At 48.9% G+C, this 22,099-nt stretch overlaps 1 protein-coding gene across 1 annotated transcript in view; it reads left to right on the top strand.

Moving 5' to 3' along the window:
• SYN3 (synapsin III) overlaps positions 1–22,099 on the top strand; it is a 404,870-nt gene that overhangs the window by 368,098 nt on the left and 14,673 nt on the right. Inside the window, exons 9-10 of the mRNA XM_054696079.1 lie at positions 14,703–14,845; positions 19,288–19,362. Coding sequence (XP_054552054.1) covers positions 14,703–14,845; positions 19,288–19,362 — 218 coding nt within the window. The remainder of the gene's footprint in view (positions 1–14,702; positions 14,846–19,287; positions 19,363–22,099) is intronic.

Raw genomic sequence — 22,099 nt, forward strand, 5'->3', positions numbered from 1 at the left:
TTATAGGAATTTCTCCTTCCTCCTTAAACACTGTACCACTCGGGGTGTTTACTATTGTTTGGTTCAGAGCATGTGCTCATTCACTTAGTTTACAAATATTTATTACCACAGCCACTTCATACATGTTTGCTGAATTCAAGAATGAGCTCTTGGTTCTCTGTTACATCTGCCCTAGAACTCCCAAACTTGGATCCATTCAGCCATGACCCAGAGGATCTGAACAGACATTCTCCAGAGAAGACATACAGATGGCCAACAGGTACATGAAAAGATGATCAGCATCACTAGTCAGGGGATTGGCAATCAAAACCACAACAGTATATCAACTCATGCCTGTTAGAAAAGTTATTCACAAAAAAAAGACAAGAGATTGCAAGTGCTGGCAAGGATGTAGAGAAAAGGGAACTCTTGTCCACTGTTGGTGGAAATGCAAACTGGTGCAACCACTATGGAAAACAATATGGAAAGTCCATATTTATCCGAAGGAAAAGAAAACACTAACTCAAAAAGTTAACTGTTCATTGCACATGTCATTGCAGCATTATTTACAATAGCCAAGACACAGCAGCAACCTAAGAGTCCATCAGTAGATGAATGGATGAAGAAAGTGGGGTGGGTGGATGGATGGATGGGTGAATATTAGTATTATTCAGTCTGGAGAAAGAAGGAAATCTTGTCATATGTGACAACATCCAAAATGGACCTTGAGGATGTTACGCTGTGACATTAAGTCAAACAGAGAGAGACAAACACCTTACGATCTCACTTATATATGTGAAAGTCAAGCTCAGAGACACAGAGAGCACATCAGTGGTTGCCAGAGACAGGGGGTTGGGTGAGTTGGCAAAATGGCAGAGGGGACCCAAAGGTATACACTTCAAGTTATAAAAACCAAATAAGTCATGGGGTTGAAAGCACAGCATGGGGACGACAGTTGCCAGTACTGTAATATAGATTTGAAAGTTTCTGAGAGAATAAGATCTTAAAAGTTTTCATCACAAGGGAAAAATGTGTCACCCTGTGTGGGGATGGATGTTAACTAGACTTACTGTGGTGATCATTTCACAATATATACTGATATCAAACTCTTATGTGATACACCTGAAACCAGTAAAACAGTCCGTGTCAGTTACATCTCCATTGCTGAAAAGCCATCCGTGGCCTTGTTCTCCTCAGCCGAGGCGGCTGAGCACTGCTGAGGAGAAGGTCATCGCCCACGTAGTGCTGTGACTACCTCGTTGACTCAGCCTCACGGGACCCCACTGGGTCTCAGCAAAGCTTTTGCCCCTTCTCAGCTGCCTTTCCCATCCCCACAGAAATGCTTCTAGAATTTCACTGTTCTCTTCAAAACCCGTGTCCTCCCCCCAAAACAAGAGGACCCACATGGCCCTCGTCTCAGACCCCACTGGCAGACCCCGACCCCTCCCACTGTCTTGGCCCCTCACCGCACACATCTCCCGCCCTTTGCCCTCCCTCAGCCTCACCCTCTTCCTGCCTGACTCAGCGGCGCCTCTTCTCCTGTCTAGGGTTTGTGTGACCTCGGGGCCCCGCCTCTCATGTTCACCCATCTCCTAAGGACTTGGCTGCCTGTCCCTGCCGTCTCTCCCCTGGCGCTCAGGGACACGCCTTGACCCTCCTCGGCGGCCATCTTTCCAACACCGAGCAGGTTCAGTCTCCCTCTGGTTTGAAAAGCACTAATTGCATCTTTGGCAAGCCCGTGTGCCTCTCCTCGCCTCCACTTTCAGTCAAGTTTCTTCAGAGAAGAGCCTGGAGCTGCTGTCTCCATTCAGCCTCCAAGTCCCCACACACACCTCCCCGAAGGCCTTATCTGCCCAGATCACTTGTGCCCTCCACATGGACACACCTGATGAAGGCTTCAGCCCCTGGGGTTGCTCGTTGGCCATTTGTCACTCTTGAGCCCCCCACACATACCCAGAACCCCCGAAAAGCCCCTCTCAGCCACCTTCCTCCTCCTCTCCAGCTAGACTCTGCTTCCTTTGCTCTCCCCTCCTCTGCCATTCAGCCCACGTGCCCTGGCTCTCTCCTGGCCCTTTCTCCTGCTGGCTGTAGGAGTTCCTCAGACATATGCAGTCTGATTCCGTGGCCATTAGCCCAGAGGGCCTGCTGAGCTCTGGACACTTGGTTCATTGAGGTGGGATGTGCATCTAAATTATGCAGCCAGTTCCTACGTGTGACCTCCCTTCGCACCCACCCACCCCTAGATGGGGTGCTGCTGCTCACCTGTAGCCCCCTTCAGCCAACATGCCGACGTACTTCCAGGCTGCAGCACCTTAGGAACAAGGGCGATGAACTGACTGTGAGCATGCTCTCTGCGGCCGCTGCCTGAGGACTGGTCTTGGTTTCATTTCCTTAATGACAGCCTCTGAGTTGGGCACTAATAACCACTTTACAGTTGAAGGGGGCTGGAAAGTACAGAGGTGGAGTAGCACCGCCCCTGGCGTTTGGCGAGCAGAGTTCAAAGCTAGGGGGTCTGACTGCTTAAAAGATCACACTTTTAACTTCAAGGTACTTTTTCTTAGTGATGTATCATTGGCAGACAACATGGTTCAAGTTAAAGGTGCACAATATATATGATTAGCACCGAGGCATTAATAACACCCCCATCAGGGCACGTAATTATTTACCATTGGTGGTGAGGACCTGAAAGACCTAATGTCTTACAAGTTTGAAGTATAGGAATAGTGATATTGGCTCTGATCACTCTGCGGTGTGCCAGATCTCCAGGACTTATTTGTCTTTTATTTGCACATATATGTTTTTCAGTAATAGCTCCCTAATTTCCTCATCCCCCAGTCTCTGGCAACCACCAGTCCACTTTCTATTTGAGTTCAGCTTTTCTGATTGCACATATAAGGGAGACCATACAGTCTTTGTCTTTCTCCGTGTGGCTTGTCTCACTTAGCATAACGCTCTCCAGTTCCATCTGTCACCGATGATAGGGTGTCCTTTATCATGGCTGAATAATATTCCATCACATACATGTTACACATAGTATACAGCCACTATATGCCACCTCTTCTCCATCCTCTCATCCATTGACAGACACCTAGGCTGTTTCCATCCCTTGACGATTGTCCAGAATTCTGCCCCAATTGACTTTTATAACCTAAGCACTGTTTATGTTGGGAGCTTAGAGTTCAGAGTGAGAAAATTACTTGCTGGAAAGGGACATTGTGAGGTCCCTTCCCAGCCAGAACTGGAGCCCAGGCTCCTGCCTCTCAATGTTCTTTCTCCTGCTTGGGGTTGGGCATGTGCCCTCACTGTGAAAACCCAGGCTGGTGCCCCCAGACACAGAAAGGAGGGACCCTGGTCAGCTGCCCTGAAGACATAGCCCAAAGCAATGGAATGTCCACACCAAGACTGAAATAATAAGCATGGCTGAGGGAGAATCTGCTTTGTTTGCTTGGCTTGGTGTGTTTGCATTACAGACTATCTGGAACCCGACCCTGCCTGGAAGGCACCGAGGCTGCCTTTATTCTCGTGCTGGGCAGAGAAGAGTAGAGGGTGGAGCAGCTGAGCCAAAAAGTGCTGACAGGCAGAGCCAGTCAAGTCCAGGGTCGGGTCACTCCCAAAATGCCCAGACACAGGGTTGCTAGACAGAGACCTGGGAGAGATGGACTCTGTCAGGCCTTGCCTGAAGGTCAAGTTGTCAAGCTCCAGAGGGGAGATCGACTCAGAATTGCTTTGGACAAGGGAAAAGCAAGCTCTGTGAGTGCCTGCTGCCCTCTCTTCATTCCACCAAGCAGGGGTCATCCTGGGAAAATGGGCAAAGGGCAGAGGATGTTCCAGGCAGCCCAGCAGAAGCCTCAACAGCTTTCATAAAACCACTAGGAATGGTGCCGTTTGCTCTTCGGTGTAAAGTTTTCTCTTCAACAGACCTGGGGCCCATCCCTTTGCCAGGGGATAGAGTCACTGGGCTCCGGCTAGAAAAAGCATTAGAGATAACGAACCCATCTCATGCCTCGCTTTACCCCTACAGTATACATGCCAAACAGCCAGCCATGGTGCGGGCCCCCAGCGAGGAACTGAGGTGTGGTGAGAAGAAGGAATCTGAAAAATCATGTCTCACCTTCATACAAATAAAAATATTAAAGGATGTGGCTTAGTATGCAAGCAAATGGCCTCCGGGTCTGAACCCTAGAATTAGGCTCACCTATGGAACTCTGGCAGCGCTGGGCCACCCTGGCTTCCTACATTGAGGCCTGATGTGAAATTCCTACAGTCCAGGAAGCTGAGCAGGTTACATGCTGTGTGTGAGAAAGAAAGCTGCAGAGTAGCGTCAGGCTGGGGGAGAGCAATGAGGAGAAATCTCCTACTTTCCAAACTCCTGTAGGGAGCGACACCCCTGGCCTGAGATTTAGAAGGAGGTGGGAGAAAGAAAGTATCAGCAGGGATATTAGTCCACATGCCTTGGACTAGAAAATATATATTTCTAGAACCTTTCACCCTGGTTAAATCACTGTCATCTCTTCCCTGTGTTATTAAACTGGCCTTTTAACTGGTCTCCCTGGTTTTTAGCTGGTCTCCCTTTTTTTTAACTCGTGCTAAAAATGTCTCCTCACAGAAAATCAATCCTTTCTTTTTTTTTTTTTTTTAAAGATTTATTTATTTATTTATACAAGCACTGAGTACAGTCAGAAGTATGGGAGGGTGAGAGAATCCACCAGAGCCATAGCGGGGAGCAGAACAGGCAGACTGACAAAGTACACTGCTGAGGGGAGCAGTGGGAACGGCAGGAGAGGTCTGCACGCCATGTGGGACCCTTGCTGGCGGCTGGGGATCGAACCAGTACTGCAGAGGCTGCGGGCAGCTTCACAGCCCAGCGTTCAACCACTGCGCCACCTGGGAGGCCTGAAAATCAATCCTTTTGATCCCTAAATTAGATTACGTTCATCCTCTGACCCAATCCTCCGTGGCTTCCCCGAGTCAAAACTCTGAGAACCCTACCCCACCACTCACATCTCCAGCCACCACTCTGGCGTTGGTCCACTCTGCAGCCACACTGGCCTCCTTGCTTCTCGTCAGCCTCAGGTCTTGGCGCTTGCCTGTCTCTGCCCAGAGAGACCTGTGACTCGTTCCTTCATTTCCTTCAGGTCTTAGCCCCAGGCTGCCTTATTAGGGAGGGCTCCAGCATGTTCTATGTGAAATAACATCCCCACCCTAACCCCCAGTAAACCTTACCCTCCTTGACCAAATTTATTCTCCTCATAACTCACCTCCACCTAATTAGTCACATATTTATTTGTTTACTAACTTCTCATCCAGCTCCACCATTGCTTTGTGCCTGCCACAGTGCCTGCCTTATAGTAGAGGCTCAAAGGGTATTTGTCAAAGAAATGGCTGGGCCATTTGGAATAAAGGGCTCGGTGGGATATCAGTTCTTCCACATGCCAACTCTTAATCCTGCAGCCAGTTCCATAACCTTGTCCGGCTACGTGTGTAAAATGGGGACAGTATGGTACTTACCACACAGGATTGCTATGAAGACTAAATGAATTAATATATAACTGTTAGAATGGCACCTGGCCCATGAAAAGCACTCTTTGAAGGTAGCTGTCATCATCCATCATTGTTATTACAATCGGCACTATTATTAATTCAAGAGATGAGTCATGGTCCCAGCCCAGTGCTCCACCCCAGCCCCCAGCCTCTCTCTCCTGCCAGAGGTGGAGTGGGTGATTCAGGTGGTGGCAGCCTGCCCTGTGAGTCAGCCCTGAGCCCTGGCCATGCTGGGGTCCCCTGGCGCAGGCTGCCTTGGCCACGAGGCCCTTTGGTTGAATCATCAGGGCCACAATTCCAGCTGGGGATACCTTGGCTGTGGAGCTTGGCTGGTAGGACTTGCCTTCCCCGGGTCCTTCCAGGAAGAGCCTGGGCACCTGCCCATTGTGCTCTCAGGAACTGCACTTGGCCAGTGCAAGTCCATCTGTCAGTAGAGTTTGTAAAAGAGCCAGGTGAGGATTAAGTGGGGAAAGGAAAAAAACAGGAAAGAGAAGAGATAGGCAAAGAGAAAGCTTGCCTCCATCCTTTGTTTTCCAACCAGGGCCGTGTCATAAATGGGTCATGGGGCTGCAAATTCACCTGGCCTGAGTTTGAGTCCCTATTCCTCCACTTATTAGCTGGGTGACCCTGGACAGCTGGGTGCTCTCACTTCTCTGAGCTTCACCTGTGAATGAGGAGAACACCATCTCCCTGTCAAGGTTACAGGAGGCTGCTGAGTGGACATAAGGAGTCTGCAAGTCCCAAATCCCCCCCCACCCCCCCAAAGTCTTTCCAGATCTGCCCTACAAGCCTCTGAGTTTCGGTAACTTTAGTAAAAAAAGGACAGGAAGAGCAGGGCCAGGCTAATTTATTCTTCTTTCCTTCATTCATTTAACATCAATTTATCCGAGCACCTACTGTGTGCTGGTGCTGTGCCAGGCATGGGGTGTGGAAGTCGCAATCTAACGGGTGAGGCAGGAAATGTGTAACTTAGCAAATAAATACACAGTCATAACTTTACTCCATACTAGCCAGGAGAGGAGCAGGCTGTTTGAAAAGAGAAGAACATGGTGGCACTATCAGAGAAAACTTCCAGATGGTGATATTTAAACCAAGTCATGCAGAGAAAGGATGACCAGGTCATGCAAAGAATGTGCAGGAAGAAACTTTCTGGGAAAAATAGCTTATGCAAAAGTCCAAAGACAGGAAAGAGTTGGGAGTGTTGAGGAAATACCAGGAGACCTGCAGGCCATAGTGTCACGGATGGGCCTGGGCAGGGTGGCAAGAGAGGAGACTGGGAATGGGGGCAGTTGAACAGAGGACCCAGGTGCTGAACTTCCCTTCTCTCGGGGACCACCGCCTTCCACTGCCTGTTCCCACGGTCTCAAACAGATGCCTCAAAAAATTTTCCCAGTTTCATAGCTGCTTGCAGAGATAGAGCTTTTGTGGGTACATCATGAGCAGAACCCTCTAGGCTTTCTTTTCAGATTAAATGAGATAATATATATAAACCGTGTAGTACAGTTTCTGGCACATAGTTAACGCTCAATAAAAAATAAGTAAGAGATCTTGAAAGCCCCACATAATGGACAGAGACACCACACAGAAAATCAACGAGGAAACAGCCTTCAAAGTGAAATCAGAGAGGGAAGCAAAGAGGGTCCAAAGGACTTGGAGGACCCTGGGGGCCCTGGCGGTGGGCCAGGTATTGTAACATGCACCTGGAGAGTTAGGGCCCTGTGCCCCTTAATATACACAATGTCATTTAAAAAAAAAAAAAAAAAAGCAAAGGAAAAGGCAAAATTAAATAAATAGGACCCTAGAAATCTGACTGCAGAACTGAGGCTACCTGAGGGGGAGGGCAGCTTGCGAGCCAAGGGAGGAGGCCCCAGTGCCGTGGGGGCGCATTGTGGGTGCTTTGGCGGTGGGTGTGGTGTGGAAACATACGTCTGAGAAGTGTGAATCTATAGCCCTAAGTCACATGCAGTGTGAAGATTTTAAAAGGAGATCTTGACAGAATTGAATGTGAAAATATTGTATATGTAAAGCCCCGCCAGTATTCTGTGAATTGTTGCTTTTCTGTTTCAAAGGGTAGAGAAGCTTTGCATTTAAATTCATCCTATTTTCCATGACATAGAAAGTCGATGGAACCCAACACCTCAACAGCCCAGAGTGCATGGGGCCCTCTGCTGTACACCCACAGGATCTGGCGCTGCCCTCCCTCTATTCAGTCGTAGTCTCTCTGTGTGTCTGTCTCTCCTATGGACTGTGACATCCTCAATGAGAGGGGCTGTGCCGTAATTCTCTCTCGAGAGGGCACTTGAAGGGCATTTTCTTTTCAGAGATGTCTGAGGACTATTGTAAATGGCAAGTTTACTAACTAACCCACCTTTGCTATGAGAAACAAGCATTCATTTGTGCGCCCGATGAATAGATCCCCCAAAGAATTTATACCATCTTTAAAGACAGAATATCCTTTTAATTTTCCTAAAATATGCACTGTTCTCAAGTATAGAATGGTTTATGGGCTACTCTGCCCCCCTGGTTTTCTCAGTTTTACGTAAGGAACAGGCATCCTTTTCACCATGAAGGATGCTCCAGACACCTCTGTAATTCACTGCTAGGGGACAGCTCCAAAGTAATCTGTTATAGGACAGGGAGAGGGGCAGCCCAAACCCCGCAAACCTGCCTATTCTAAATGGGTTCTGCCATCCGCCGCATCAACACAAAACATAGGAGACTTTAATGGGAAGGAACTTTAATAAAACTAGGAAACAATACAGGAAAGGCAAAGAGTCTAGTTTCTAAATGAAGCACCCAAAGTTACCCGTCCCCTCGTGGGTAAAAGTCCATCCAAATGGGATTGGCCCAGAGCAAGGCCCCAAAGCCTGCCACAAGTCTAAAGCATCTTCCAGTGGGGACCCACAGAAAAGGGCCAGAAACAACCAGACAAGCCCGGAAGGAAAAGAGCAAAATCAACATCCAGATAAAAGCTGCCATTGTCACCTCCCCACGGGTCTCACCCACATCTGTGTCACCCCATCCACGACCAAAAGGCAAGCTCAGTTTCTTCACGTGTCTCTAGGCTCCATGCGCCTCCTCCAGGTCTCCTGGCTCCATCCTGCTTCCTTCCTCAGTCTCTTCTGCAGCTTCTCCTCTTCCTGCTCAGCTCCACCCTCCCTTGGGTGGGGCAGGGAACCTCCCCCTTTCCTGGGGACCATCCTGTTACAATAACACGAGCCCCCCAGTTCCCAAATTCTGCACCCAGGTGCCCTGGAGCCACACAGCGTATTTTTAATTTTCTTTCTGTTTAAAGATTGCTTAATTGAAGAGTTTTAGTAGAAGAGTTTTCAAAGGAAACCCAGCAGCTCTTGGCATCCAGCAGACGCCATGCAAATTACCAGTTGAAATGATTAAATCGACTAATTCCTTTCAAGGACATCATATCTTTACAACACTGGGTTTTTGGTGAAGATTGTGCTTTTTAGCAAGTTCCCATGAAAATCAGTGTGGAACAGGCAGTGAGAGAGATGGTGTCTGCTTAGGATTTGGAGATTTGTGAGATGCTTAATGAGCATACGCAGCCCATTAGCAGGGAACTGTAGTTATTGAAGAATGAAATAAAAACTATGCACAGTTTTTCCCAGTGAGTAAGTTGTTTTTTCTTTCTGATATTTTTAAATTTTTTTTTGTTAAATAATTAAATTTTGTTAGGACAAAAATATTTACTAAGCTAGTCAGCTTTATTCATTTAATAAAAGAAACGCATCGGATTTCTTTTGGCCTAGGGATGCTGTAAAATAATTCCTGAGATGGGAACTGTGAACCCAGAAATTCTGGAAACGTCTACATTAGGCTAGTTGCCACTCCCGTGTACCTCTTCTAAGGTAATGTTAATCCCGAGTTCATGAATTGATTCTGAGCTAATCATTGTGACCTGATGTTAACATGGCCTGATGTTAACATACACAGCCTACAACCTATACTTCATCCTGCCTCCAGATGCCAGCAGCTACAAGACTGGTTAAAGTTTACTGGGAGGTAAAACAGAGATATTGCCCATCCCTCTTCCCCACACCTAACTAGTTTCTGTTCATAAAATCAGAAAAACAAGCATCCATTTGTGGTTTTCTTATCTTGTATGAGGAGAGGCTCTGCCAGCTAATCATTGCCAGAAAACGATACCTTAGAACAGCTGGTCTAAAGCTAGTTATTATTTTTGGTAGCTATCCTCCCAGCTTCTGGTTTATTTGTAAATAACCTGGTTCAGTAAATTGCTTCATGCAGTTATTTGTGTTTTTTGAGAAAAAACAGCTTTGTCTCAGCCATCACACTGGCAGGCTCCAAACTGGACTTTCTATGGAAACTTGATGGAGTTGGATTTGGCTGGGGTGAGCTGCTGGTCATACTTGCCTTCAGTGTCTCTAGGCTATTGAAATAGGGCCATGAACTTCAGTTGCTTGTGTGTTTCTGCATCAGGGTTGATTCCGAGCCATCTTCTGGAACTTGGCCATACCACCAAGGAAAATGGAGTTGCCTCTGCCCTAGTATGAGCCTCACTAGCCCACATCTTCATAGAAAGATGTTGAGTTTCAGTTTTCTACTGTTTGTGAATCTCTCTTCAACTGGTAGGTTGGCCCCAGGACCATTATGCCTGCTTTTGCCTTTGTCTAGACTTGCTTCACCATGCTGATTGCATCACTGGCCCCTTCATTGATTCTAACTTCAGCTTGAATTAGGTAGGGAAACGTGAGCCAACATTGTGAGTGGCATAGACTGAGAGGGAGAGAGAACAGAATCCATACTGGACGACAAATAGGGATAGATGAAGACATGAGAGTTGATCACTACCACTGGGTAAATGTAAGGTCCTGCTCTGTGATTAAACCACTCAAGTCTGAGCTTGGAGCAAGGTGAGTTATCAGGATCTTATGTTTAAGAAATGACCTAGAGATATTAACTGAGAACAAGTTTCATGTGGATCTTAGAAAAGCTAACATTCTATTGAGCCGAATTAATAGGAACAAGATAATTAATAGACTAAAAACTCCATCTGGAGAAGAATTATAAATCTCGTGTTCCCTATTGCATCCCCCAGTCTCCAGCGTAGTATCTGGAAAAACACTCAGTAATTACCTGGACATAATGGGCACTCAATTCATCACTGTAAATCCTTAGATGTATTTATTTAATCATTAAACTAATTCACTGAGCATTTGTGATTATAGATGCTTGAAATACAGTGGTGCTTTTGCAGAGCTTCTATTCTAGTGGAATGACAGAAGACAAAAGACAACGAAATAGATAAAACAATGGTGTGTATTGGTGGTGGAAGTGCTATGGAGAAAAATTACCAGGATAAGGTAGATGAGGTGTGCTGGAGGGAGCAGGAGTCACATCACATAGATGTGATGCTGGAGCAGAAACCTGAATGAAGTGAGGGTGTGAGCCTTGCAAGCAAGTGCAAAGGTCCTGGGGTGGCCATTTGCCAGATATATTCCAGATAAAGGAGATGACAGTCTTATTGAATCTGTGTTGGTGAAGGCACATCTGGAGTATGACATATATGCCTGGGCCTTACATAATCTAAGAGATTGTCAAATGAAAGCGTTTCAAGGTAGTAGAGGATCTGAAACCATGGTAGGGTGGGTTAAATAGCAGGCTAACTTTGGTTTCTCTGGGTACCTGTCTTCAAGTAGTACCCAGAGCAGACCAATGCAAAGAATCAAGACTTACTCCTGTGATCAATACCCGGGACCACCCATGCGTCCATGCTGTAAGGTACAGCAGAACAAGTTCCCTAAAGTGGGGGGATTTGCCTTCCCAGAAGTGAGCTCCCTGTTACTGGAGGTCTTCAAGCGACTAGCAGATAATCTAGCTAAGATGTAAACAATGACTCTCCCATCCCAGGCTGGAACCTGGAAGAGGGGATTCTCTGAGGGGAATCCCATTGAGAAGATTCAGAACTGTATCCTCTCGTGCCTTTCTCCCGTTTGCCCCTCCCTGCTCCTCCTCGGGACTGAGCACACAGACACACAGCATGGCACCGCACCAGCCACCAGAGGGAGGTGAAGCAATTCAAAAAGCAGGAGAGAAGAGCAGGGGGCACTGGATGGGGAGGAGAGGACAGGGGAGGAGCTGGGGGAGGGATCGGGAAGAAATGAAAGGCAGGAGGAAGGGCAGACCCCACAGTGAGGTGAGCCAGGGGAAACTGACAGAGAAAGGGGATGAAGGAAAACTGAAGGGGGAATGAGACCGGAGAGGGGACAGATGATGTTAAAAGTAGGAGGGGAAGGAAGCGAGCCAGCAGAGGAGTTGGGGAGCGGGAGGGAGAGGGAGTGAAGGCAGTGAGAGATGGGAAAGAGGAGAGAGGAGACTAGCAGGAGAAGGGGGTGTCTGGGGAGGCAGGGAGGTCGAGGTGACCACGGTGCAGGTCCCCAGAGCAGCAAATGGGCAGTCTTGAATCGCAGCTCATTTGGGGCTTCCTGTTTTCAGCATATCCTGGGAACACTCAGAGGGGTTTCCAGCTAGTAAATAAAGCCAAGCGCCAAGACCGCCCCCGGGGACCAGCAGCCATTTCACCGCCAGTCTAGCCCCACCTACCCTTTACCTCCTGAGACCAGCCCAAAGCCCCTCAGAGCCACCACCCCCTTCCTGGGCTCCTGACCACCTGCCCCCTTCGCCAGGCTCCCTGACTATAGATTCTCAAGGGCTCACCAGGGAAGCCATAACCCTCTGAGAGGGTAGAATCCAGTCCCGCCTTTTACAGAAAGAGCTACTTTATGAAAGATGAGTTTCCCGGAGACCCAATTTCATTGCCTTTTTCCAAGCTCCCTTATTTTTCCTTCCATTCTTCTGCCCCCTTCCAAGTTTCGAGCAGATCTTTATCCAAGCTTCTTCAATTCAATCCAGCAAGCACCCTTGGAGCAGCGGCAACGTGCCAGGCAGGGTCCCAGCTGAGGACAAAGGACACTTGCATTCTGTCCTCAAGGAGCTTGCAGTCTCCTGGCGAAAGATGTGGGTGGAGCCAGGTTTTTATGGGTTCCCCCCCCCAACATGATACAATTTGGGAGGCGCTCTGTAGCGGGCAGGAAGGGCACAGTGCAGGTTTTCTAATCCAGCAGACCCGGTAAAGGAGGAGAGAGTGCTGGAGCCCTCGGTGGCTTTTCAGGCTTTTATTGGAATCTACCAGGTACATGGCAGGCAGGGGTGCTGGGGGGAGGGGGTGTGGAAGGCTGGCAGGCCTCCCAGCCCCTAGCAATCCTTCACTCTATCTGGGCTGTCCGGGCCTCTCTCGTGGTTCTGCTCTCCGCTCTCCCGTTTGACGCTACCCTTATAAGTTCAGTCTCTCAGCCCAGGAGTACCCACTTACGCATTCCCACACCCTATTCCAGGTGCCCGCCATCAGGCATGCATTCGGGTCTGCAGGGATCCCTCATCCATCCTAATGGCGGGAGGGCAGAAAAGCCTGATATCATTTACTTACCCTACACCCTCTATCAGGAAAAGAACATAAACTCACGAGGAACATTGAGGGGAGCCTCTCCTGGGGTTCTGGAAGTGCCAGTGCATGAAAATCCTGGGTTACCAGCACAACCCTGGATTGGGTAGGATGAGCACCCTGCTCCCAACCCCCCAGATCAAGATAGGAGAAAGAGGGCCTCCCCGGTGGCGCAGTGGTTGAGCGCTGGGTTGCGAAGCTGCCCGCGGCCTCTGCAGCGCCGGTTCGATCCCCGGCCTGCCGCCCGCTGCTCCCCTCAGCAGTGTACTTCGATCCTTCTGCCTGCTCTGCTCCCCACTCTGGCTCTGGTGAATTCTCTCACCCTCCCGCGCTTCTGACTGTACCCAGTGCTTGTATAAACAAACAAATAAATAAAACAGGCCTCTAAAAAAAAAAAAAAAAAAGATAGGAGGAAGAGTTCACAACGGGAGATGGGCTGCAACACTAATTAATCAATTGGCAGATTAAACCACGAGGTCTATAATTTGCTCTTTTGCCTACCCTGTGAATAAGTGAATGCAGGCTTGATGTAACCAACAAATATTTAATTAAGGGCTCCTATAATCACTGGGATAAAGTTCAGCTGCTGTAACAAAAGCGCATGGAGGCTTAATAAGCTTGGGCTTTCTCGCCCACATAGCAGTCGAAAAAAAAGCCCACAGTGGGTATGGGACCTCCTTGTTGCCAGGACCCAGCCTCCTCCCAACTCGTTGCTCATCCACTCCTGGGGTGTTGCCCTTCAGCCCGTCAGCCCATCCAAGGTGATCCACATCCCAGCCACAGGAAGAGGAAAGGGGAAGTGGAAAACCCTCCTCTTCCCTTTAACAGCAGACCTAGAAATGCAGACCCCAGGTCGGCTCACATCCAGAACTTGGCCACATGGCAACACACAGGTGCCAGGGAGGTGGGGAAGTGTGACACTTATTCTGGGTGGCTGGGAGTCAGCTTCTGTTCCACCTTGAGACAGATATCACGGAACCTTGGTGTCTTAGCCTGTACCTGGCCTTAGAAGCTCTGCTGGGGCCTCTCACCAGTCCCTCAGCGACACCCCATTTTTCTGGGATTAGCTCCATAAATAGTGTAAGTGTTAGCCTTGCCAGTGCACATGACAGACATACATAAACACACACGCACATGCACATGCTATCTGCATGCACAAAAACATGCACACAACATATACACGCATATGTTGCACACCCTTTTTCTGACTGGTCTCTTCCTATCCCACTACTTGAGTGATTTTTTTCAAAAACACAAATGAGGCTTTCTTACTTAAACTCATCAATTCCCAGTGGCTTTCCAGAGCTTTCTGGCTAAAACTCAAGACCCCTCCAATACTATTGAGCTCACCCTGGTCTGTTCCCTGAGCTCCTTCCTATCCCCCTCTCTCCTGCCCCGTCAGCCATTCTGTCCCCAGGCAGCTCCTCCCATGTCTGCCTTGCCCATCCTCATCCCACTCCAGAGAGGCCCAGCTGGAAAATCGCATTCTTTGTTCCAAATCTTGTTCAGAGCTTACCTTCTATAAAGGTTCCCTTCACTACCCAAGTAGCACACATGGAAGGACTTATTTTCTATGTCCTTTCTCCCCTGCTGGGCAGTTGACCTTCTCAAGGTCACTGTCTGGCAACCTGGGTCTTAGTCTTGGGTAGGTGATGGGTGAAGGCTGGTTGGGTGGCACTAAGCCCTTCTTTCCCCTACACAGATCAAAGTGGAGAACCAGCTCGACTACCAGGACATCACCAGCATGGTGGCCATGGCCAAAACCTATGCCACCACTGAGGCCTTCATTGACTCCAAGTATGACATCCGCATCCAGAAAATTGGATCCAACTACAAGGCTTACATGTGAGTCCCTCAGGCACAAGGGGTCTGGGAGGAAAGTGTGGGAGGGATGGAGATGAGACATGCACGTCCAGCCCTCCCAGGCCAGTGACCCCATTGGCACATAGTCTTCCTCCCCTTCTTTTTCCTTCACTGCCCTTCTCCAGTCAGTGGAGCTAAGGGTTGATGTTCTGTTACAGCTTATCCCAGGGTAGAAATCTGTCTGCCCAAATGAGGGTTGTGACACTTGACATGTTTGGGGGAACTTGAAGTATATACAGGATATACATCATAGGAGATAAGACTGGAAGAGACACTGGGGACAAATGAAAGAATGCCTGGCTGAGGGTTCTGGATTTTCTTCTGTTCTCTTCTGACCTGCATTTATAAAAAGATGGCTCTGGGGCCAAAGACTGCAAAGGGGTTTTTCTGGAACCAGTGAGACCAGTTAGGAAATCATATCAGATTCCTCCGACTGCAAGCAACAGAACCACATTGGACCGAGCTGACAGAGTTATTTAAAGGGAATTTATTAGAAAACCATGGATGATCAGAAACGTAAACACACACACACATACACACAAAACTGTCAGTTTCAGAAATATTAGGATCTAGGTCAGCCCCAGAATCTGGGTAGCCAGAAGGAATACACAATCTTCATGGCTCCCCCACTGGGAAATGAATCTTCCCAGTCATTTCAGAGATTAACTCAAGGAGTTACTCACCTAAACAGTGTCCACAGGCCAGCTTTGGTCAGATGCTTAAGGGGAGAGAAAGACAGACAGCCCATAGGGAAATCCCACCAAGATGGCGCATCAGATGGGCAGCCTCATTCTCCAATGGAAAGGGAAACGTTTTGACCAAAGGAAGAGCACTTAATGCCAGAAAACCCAATGCTCTTTCTCCCACCCACCAAAAAGGATAACTCAACCCTGAGCTGTGGTTATAAGGATGAGTGGGCGTCATCGATTGGGGGGCGGTCCCGCTGGTTGGAGAGGTCGTACCTTCTCCAAGTCCTGTCTCTCACTTACGTTGCTGCTGGTTCCACTTGAAAGAATGAGACCCCAGAAAGGTCAGTGTCTGGCTGCCAGGCATTCATGGAGCACTGACTCTGTGCCTGGCTCCCTATTCAAGCGTGGCCATGGCTGGCTCTAGCCAGCTGGAAAGTCTCTCCACGTGCTGCTGTGCGGTGGAGCTTGTGCTCTAGGTCAAGGCCAACAAGCCACAGCCCACAGGCCAAAGCCATCTGCCGCCTGTGTCTATAAATAAAGTTTTATTGCTCAGGGTTTGCACAGCCATTCGGGTGTTATGTAGGGTTGCTTTGGCTCTACCTGCATTGCCTATACTGGGGGTCAGGAAACCTTCGCTGTAAAGGGCCTGATGGTAATTAAATTTAGGCTTTACTGTTCATACAGTCTCTATTGCATCTGCTGCACTTGGCCACTGCCTGGGAAACTGCAGAAGGCGCAGGCAGAATGTTTCTCTAAGGAAATATTCCCAAGAAAAGGATACAGCCAATTCTCAAGGAATAGTTCTGCCCAGTCTTGCCCATCCCTCTCCCCCACCCATGAGCCAGGTCACTGCTCCCAGTTGTCCTCAGGGTAAGAAGATCCCCTCCTCCTGCCCCACTGAAGTAGGGCGCCTCCAGCTCGGCTGGCTGGTGCATTCCCCAGACAGGCACCACGTCCGTCATGACGTCATTTCCCTCCTCTCCTCATTGTTAGGATTGTCACTTGACATTGACGGCACCTTGTCCCAGTTTCTCTTCTTGAGGATTACCTCACTGCCGCACCCTGTACGCTGAGCCTTTCTGCCCTGACGGCTCCCATTTGTCACTAGTTAATGGTATTTCCTGGACGCTGGGTTGGCCCACATCCTAGGGAGGGGGTTCGTGTCAGACCTCAGCGTAGAATGTCCTCTCTGCCCCTGGCCATTCACCCTCCTTTCAGGACCACTTCCTGCCCTGCAGTTGGGCCTTTGTGCTTGTTGCCTCAAAGTGCTTAAAGCACTTTGTGCTTTAAGTCCCCTCAGCAGACAGAGTCAGGAAATGTGTGTCTTAACCTGTGCATGCGCGCATCTCTGTAATTACCTCTATATATAGCCACCCTTTTCTGGAGCTAAATAGGGTTCATGTCGATGCCTCACACATTCATCTAGTACTGTGTGATTCATTTTCGCCGTTCCAGATTGCTTACCTACAGGTAAGCAATTCCCACTCCAGCAGGGTAAAACCTGGCTCCCTCATTTGCTCACTCCCAGTACAGTGGTGGACTATAAACCCACATCCCGAAGGAAATAACTTTGCCATCTGCAGCCAGGGCTGTATACAGTCCCTTTTGTACTTCGTCAGTCTCCAGTCATTTCCAAGTTTTCAAGCCAGCACCTTAACACCCACCTCTAGCCTCTTCAATAAGCAGGTCAATACATTTGTAAGGTGCTTGGATTCTTTCGTCACCTACTACCTTCTTTCCTTCCTACCAGCAGCTCATCTCATTTGCACCAACTGGCCCTTTTCCTAAACCTGTGATGGACTCTGCTATGGAGAGTCATGGCTAAGGGCACGGAGTTCCCCAGATTGGGTTTGGTGGCTTCTACCACTAAGTAGAAATGAGAGTAACACAATGTCCATCTCATTGGGTTTTGTGCAGTTGAAATAAGCCAGTGACTATAAAACTCTTAGACCCATGTCTCAGACATAGAAAGCACTCATTAAATAGCTACTCTTACTCTCATTATCTTCTTGGAAGGAGAGCAATCTGGCGTGTGTTCCTGCAGCCGCTGGCATTGGAATGCCTTCTTTTCTTGTCTCCATTTACTGGAAAACACTAGTAGCACCCGGCGTGCTAAGAGATGTAGGGGAATGTTTCCTTTAACCCTCACTATACCCTGTAAGGATGGTACTAGAATTGTTCCCATTTTACCAATGAGAAAATAAAGACTCAGAGATGTTGTCTGTGATAAGACAGCTTGAAAATGCTGGAGCCGAGATTCACACTTGCATCTGTCAAGTCAGCTCTTATCTTCTGCCACCAGGCTGGCGGGTCCCCAGGTCTCTCTCCCTTTAGACACTACGTGCAGATGAGAAAATCCAATCCCTCCCTCTAAGAGTTGTGTGTCAAGCCTCATCTCAATGGCTACCGACTGGGGTCACATTAAGTGACTCTGCTTTTTCCTTTGCCTCCCTGGAGCCTTCTCTGCTCACATGTACACCTCTGATCCTCCCATGCTGATACTATGGTTTTAGGCTCTTCCCCCCGTCTAGGTAGTGAGCAGCCAGAGGAGAGGGTGTCGCTGCACACTAGCCAGTCCCCAGTGCAGAGGATGGTCCAGTAAGTGTTTGTCAAACTGACTTGAGCTGAACTGAACGGAAATAAACAAAACTGATATACAGCATACCAATACCTCATAAGGCTGGCTCCTGTTGGCCACCAGCTAGTCTCAGCAGCTGCTATTCTCAGATACATTTTCGTTTTCCTTTGGGATGACGTTTCTGTAGCAGTTCCTATCCCTGGATCACCCTTTGGCCATAAAACAAATCATTTTACTGCTGTCACTTGGCTTAAACTCCTTTAGCCTTTGCTGAGTCCAGATAAGCCACTGGAGATAGTATGTCTGGATTTTTTCCCAGTATACACAGACTCCTACTGTAAGTAGATCGTTATGGGCACCTGCTATAGGCCAGGTGCTGCTGGACACTAGGGCACAGGGATGAGTCAAACATGTTCCCTGTCCTCGGGGAAGACAGGACACTGACACAACCTTTATAAGTGAGATGAGCATCACTGAAGATGAGCACAGAGGGTCATTGGGGGGCTACCCATTGTCAGGGGAGGTGGCTGTCAGGCAGTCACATTTCAGATGAAGCTTAATGGATGAGTAGAACTTAGGGAGACAAAGATGGAGATGAAGACTATGGATAAAGGGAAGAATGGGCTTCGAGGCCTCAACACAGCAAAGAGACACAGGCTTTGGCGCTCCCAAGGGAAGCCAGCACTTACTGGAACAGAAAAGATAAAGGAACAGAGAGGCTGATGAGGCCTTCTGCCCTTCATCTTAGATGTGGTCATTTCTCTCCATGGATCATTTTTCCTACATCTGGCCTCCCCGCCCCCCCCCCAAAAAAAAAATTCCAGAACCACTAGCATCTCTACTGCCCTGGTTATCCTTTTCAAAACCAGGAGGCCAAGTCTGGAAGGATTTCATGGGATGATGTGAGCATTTTTTTCCTTTAATTTTTAGATTTCAAAGGTGACTTAGAAAAAGATACATAAGATCCAACAAATAAATAAGCTAGTCAACATAAAGGGAAATACAGAGATGAACATAAAACTGAGGCTAAGGATAGAACATATACTTAAGGCTAATTGCTGTAATGCAGTGAATTCCTGGCAGCCAAAGCAAGATAGGAGAGCAGAGTGGTGACAGGTGTCCCTAATGTCCTCCACGTGTTATTTGTTCTGATACAGGAGAACCTCCATCTCTGGAAACTGGAAGGCCAACACAGGCTCTGCCATGCTGGAGCAGGTGGCCATGACAGAGAGGTAAGAGACAAAGGACAGGCACAGGAAGAAGCAACAGCCACGTGGGAGGAGGGTGTGGCTATGAGGAGCCCATGAGAAATGCCACCTCCCCTGTGTCCAGTGCCTCACCACCCACAGAGCACTGTCTTAGTCACAACACCTCTCTACACTCAACAGCCTGCAGGGCTGCTATGATAATAACCCATTGTACAGATGGGAGGCGAACGTTCAGAGTGGGAAAGTGACTTGTCCAGGCCACGAAGCCTATCAATGATGGAACTGCAAGTGGAACCTTGATGACCTGACTCCAAGTCCAGGGGTCTTTCCAGCCTGGTCCACCTGCTGCAGAGAGAGCAGGTGACCGTTCCAGTTCTTCCTGTGTTCTGACAGCTGTGAAGCCATCTCTACAAGGCACAAGAACTACGGTGGTGAGGGGGGTGGCATTCCTCTCTCATTACAGTGTAAGGAGGGAAAGGCTGGTTCCCTGTGACTCATAAATGTGTCAGGGGTAGAGGTTGGTGGGTCCTCAGATCTCTCTCCCTTTAGACACTATGTGCATGAGCCCTGCTCACCTGAGAAAGGGCCAGACACCTGCCTTTATGCACAGGAGCACACTCGCAACCTTCCCGGCATGGCAAGTGGCCTCTGTTTGCAAGTACCCAATGGTACGGAACAGCAATGGACTTTGGGGTCAGTTTTGTTCAGTGAGCATTTATCAAGTGTCTACTGCATGCCACATTGTACTGAGCACTGCGGAGTCCAAGATGAGAAGATCCAGTCCCTCCCTTTAAGAGTTTTGTGTCACTGTGTCAGAACTCAACACAGAGTGGTTTGAGCCAAGGGGATTTATTAGCTTGTGGCAACAGAGACTCCAGAGGCACAGCCCCAGGTAAGACTTCATGGCTCATTCTACCCACCTCCACTCAGCCTTCTTCCGTCAGCTTCACTCCAGTCAGTCGTTCATAATGGTGGCTCTGGGTTTACATCCTCAAAGTGTCAAGTCCAAGAGGAAAGATAATATCTCTTCCCCCACCAAAGCCTGCAATTGAAACTTATTCGCTGATTGGCTTGGCTTGGGTCACATGATCGCTCCTGAACCATCATTACTCCCCAGAAATCTGCATGTTGTGACTGGCCAGGCCCAGGTCCTGTGTCTGCCCCTGGAGAATGGGGTCCGCCCACCTGCTATAGCTGCGATGACTGAGGGAGACTTCCAGAGGGCCATAATACAAGAGATATCAAGAAGACTTTAGTAGGAGGGGAAGTAGATGCTGTGCAGATTAAAACAACAGATGTCCACTCCTGTGTGCCCAGCTAACAAAGGAGACAGAGTGTGGTGATGTTAGGGTGAAAGTGAGCACTGAGCTTGCAGTGGGAGCAGGGGGCATGTAACACAGGTGAGGGAGGAGAAGATCAGGGAAGGCTTCCTGAAGGAGGTGACGCCAGCATCATGTTGCACAGAATCAGGAGGAGTTGGAAGGAATCGTTTATTTCTTTGTTAGCTATTTGCTGAACACCAGCTGGGAGTTGGTGTTACAGATCCAGACCCTGGGGAAACAGTGGAAGGGGCTGGAGATGGGGAGACAAACAGGATATGGATACCTGTCCTCTTAGAACTTCTGGTTCCGGGGATCTAGGCTGAGGAAGCAGCATGGACAAATGCTGCATCACCTCCAGCAAGTTAACTAACCTCTCTGAACCTCTTCAACTGTACAATGGAGGTAAAAATACCCGAGTCAGAGTGCTGAATGAGAGGGATATGCAGTAGCAACCCCTGTACTGCTCCGTGGCAGAGGGGTGCTCTAAGTGTTCGCTTCCTTCCCTTCCTGTCAACCCCAGGTGACAACTGCTGCCTTCAATATGGGACCCACTTATATTAACTCAAGTGGGCGAGGTGTTTGCTCATTACCTGGAGCAACTGGATCATCTGGTTTGGGCTAGTCACATTGTCCCCAACCCCAGGGGGCTTTCATGAGAGAATGACCCCCTTCTCCATGGCCCTTTCCAGAATGTGAGCCCAGTTTACCTAGTCTCTCACAAGCCACTCACAGGTGCCTCCAGCAGGCCACCCTCTCCCTGGCTCTGCTCAGTCCCAGGCCACATGAGTCACCTCTGCAGAAGCCCACCATGAGAGCGAGTCTGCTCAGGCCTGGAATTCACTTACCTTCCTGCAGAGTCATGGGCAATAGCCCCAGGCCTGGAACAGAGCACCCCAGTCCCATAAAAGGCCCTGACCCCTCTACCTGCTTCAGCTGCTGGTCAGGTAATGTGACTCCAGGGCAAAACCAATGGTGTGACCTGCTGGGTACTAGGCCCACCTGGCAGAGGGGTGCCTGGACCCCATGTTCCCCAGTTTCTTCCCATGTAGCCTCTTCCTTGACCAGGGAGAGGGGGTGGCAATGGGCTGGGCCCCATGAGGTGTAGCCAGTAATAACCTGGGAGTTCATCATTTAAAAACAGCCTCTAGAAACCAGTTCCCTCTGGGCCAGGCCCAGACTTCTACCTTCCATCGAGAGGGAAAAAAATTGATTTCTGAGGGTGATCCAGGGCACCGTTGCCCTAAGGGGTCCTAGTCAGCCACTGGTGCCAAATACAGGGGCCCTGATCAGAAAGCCCAGGGACTCTTAGAGCTCCAGAAGCTTTCAGAAGCTTTCAGAACTAATAGGATGGTTCTAGCATCGACCAGGACCCCAGTGGGCTTGTGTGTGGGTGTGTTTTTGCTCGACTCTCCTCGTGATTCTGATGCACAAACAGAACC

Source organism: Talpa occidentalis, unplaced genomic scaffold (assembly GCF_014898055.3).
Source record: "Talpa occidentalis isolate TD23 unplaced genomic scaffold, MPIMG_talOcc4v2.1 talOcc4.16, whole genome shotgun sequence".
NCBI lineage: Eukaryota > Metazoa > Chordata > Mammalia > Eulipotyphla > Talpidae > Talpa > Talpa occidentalis.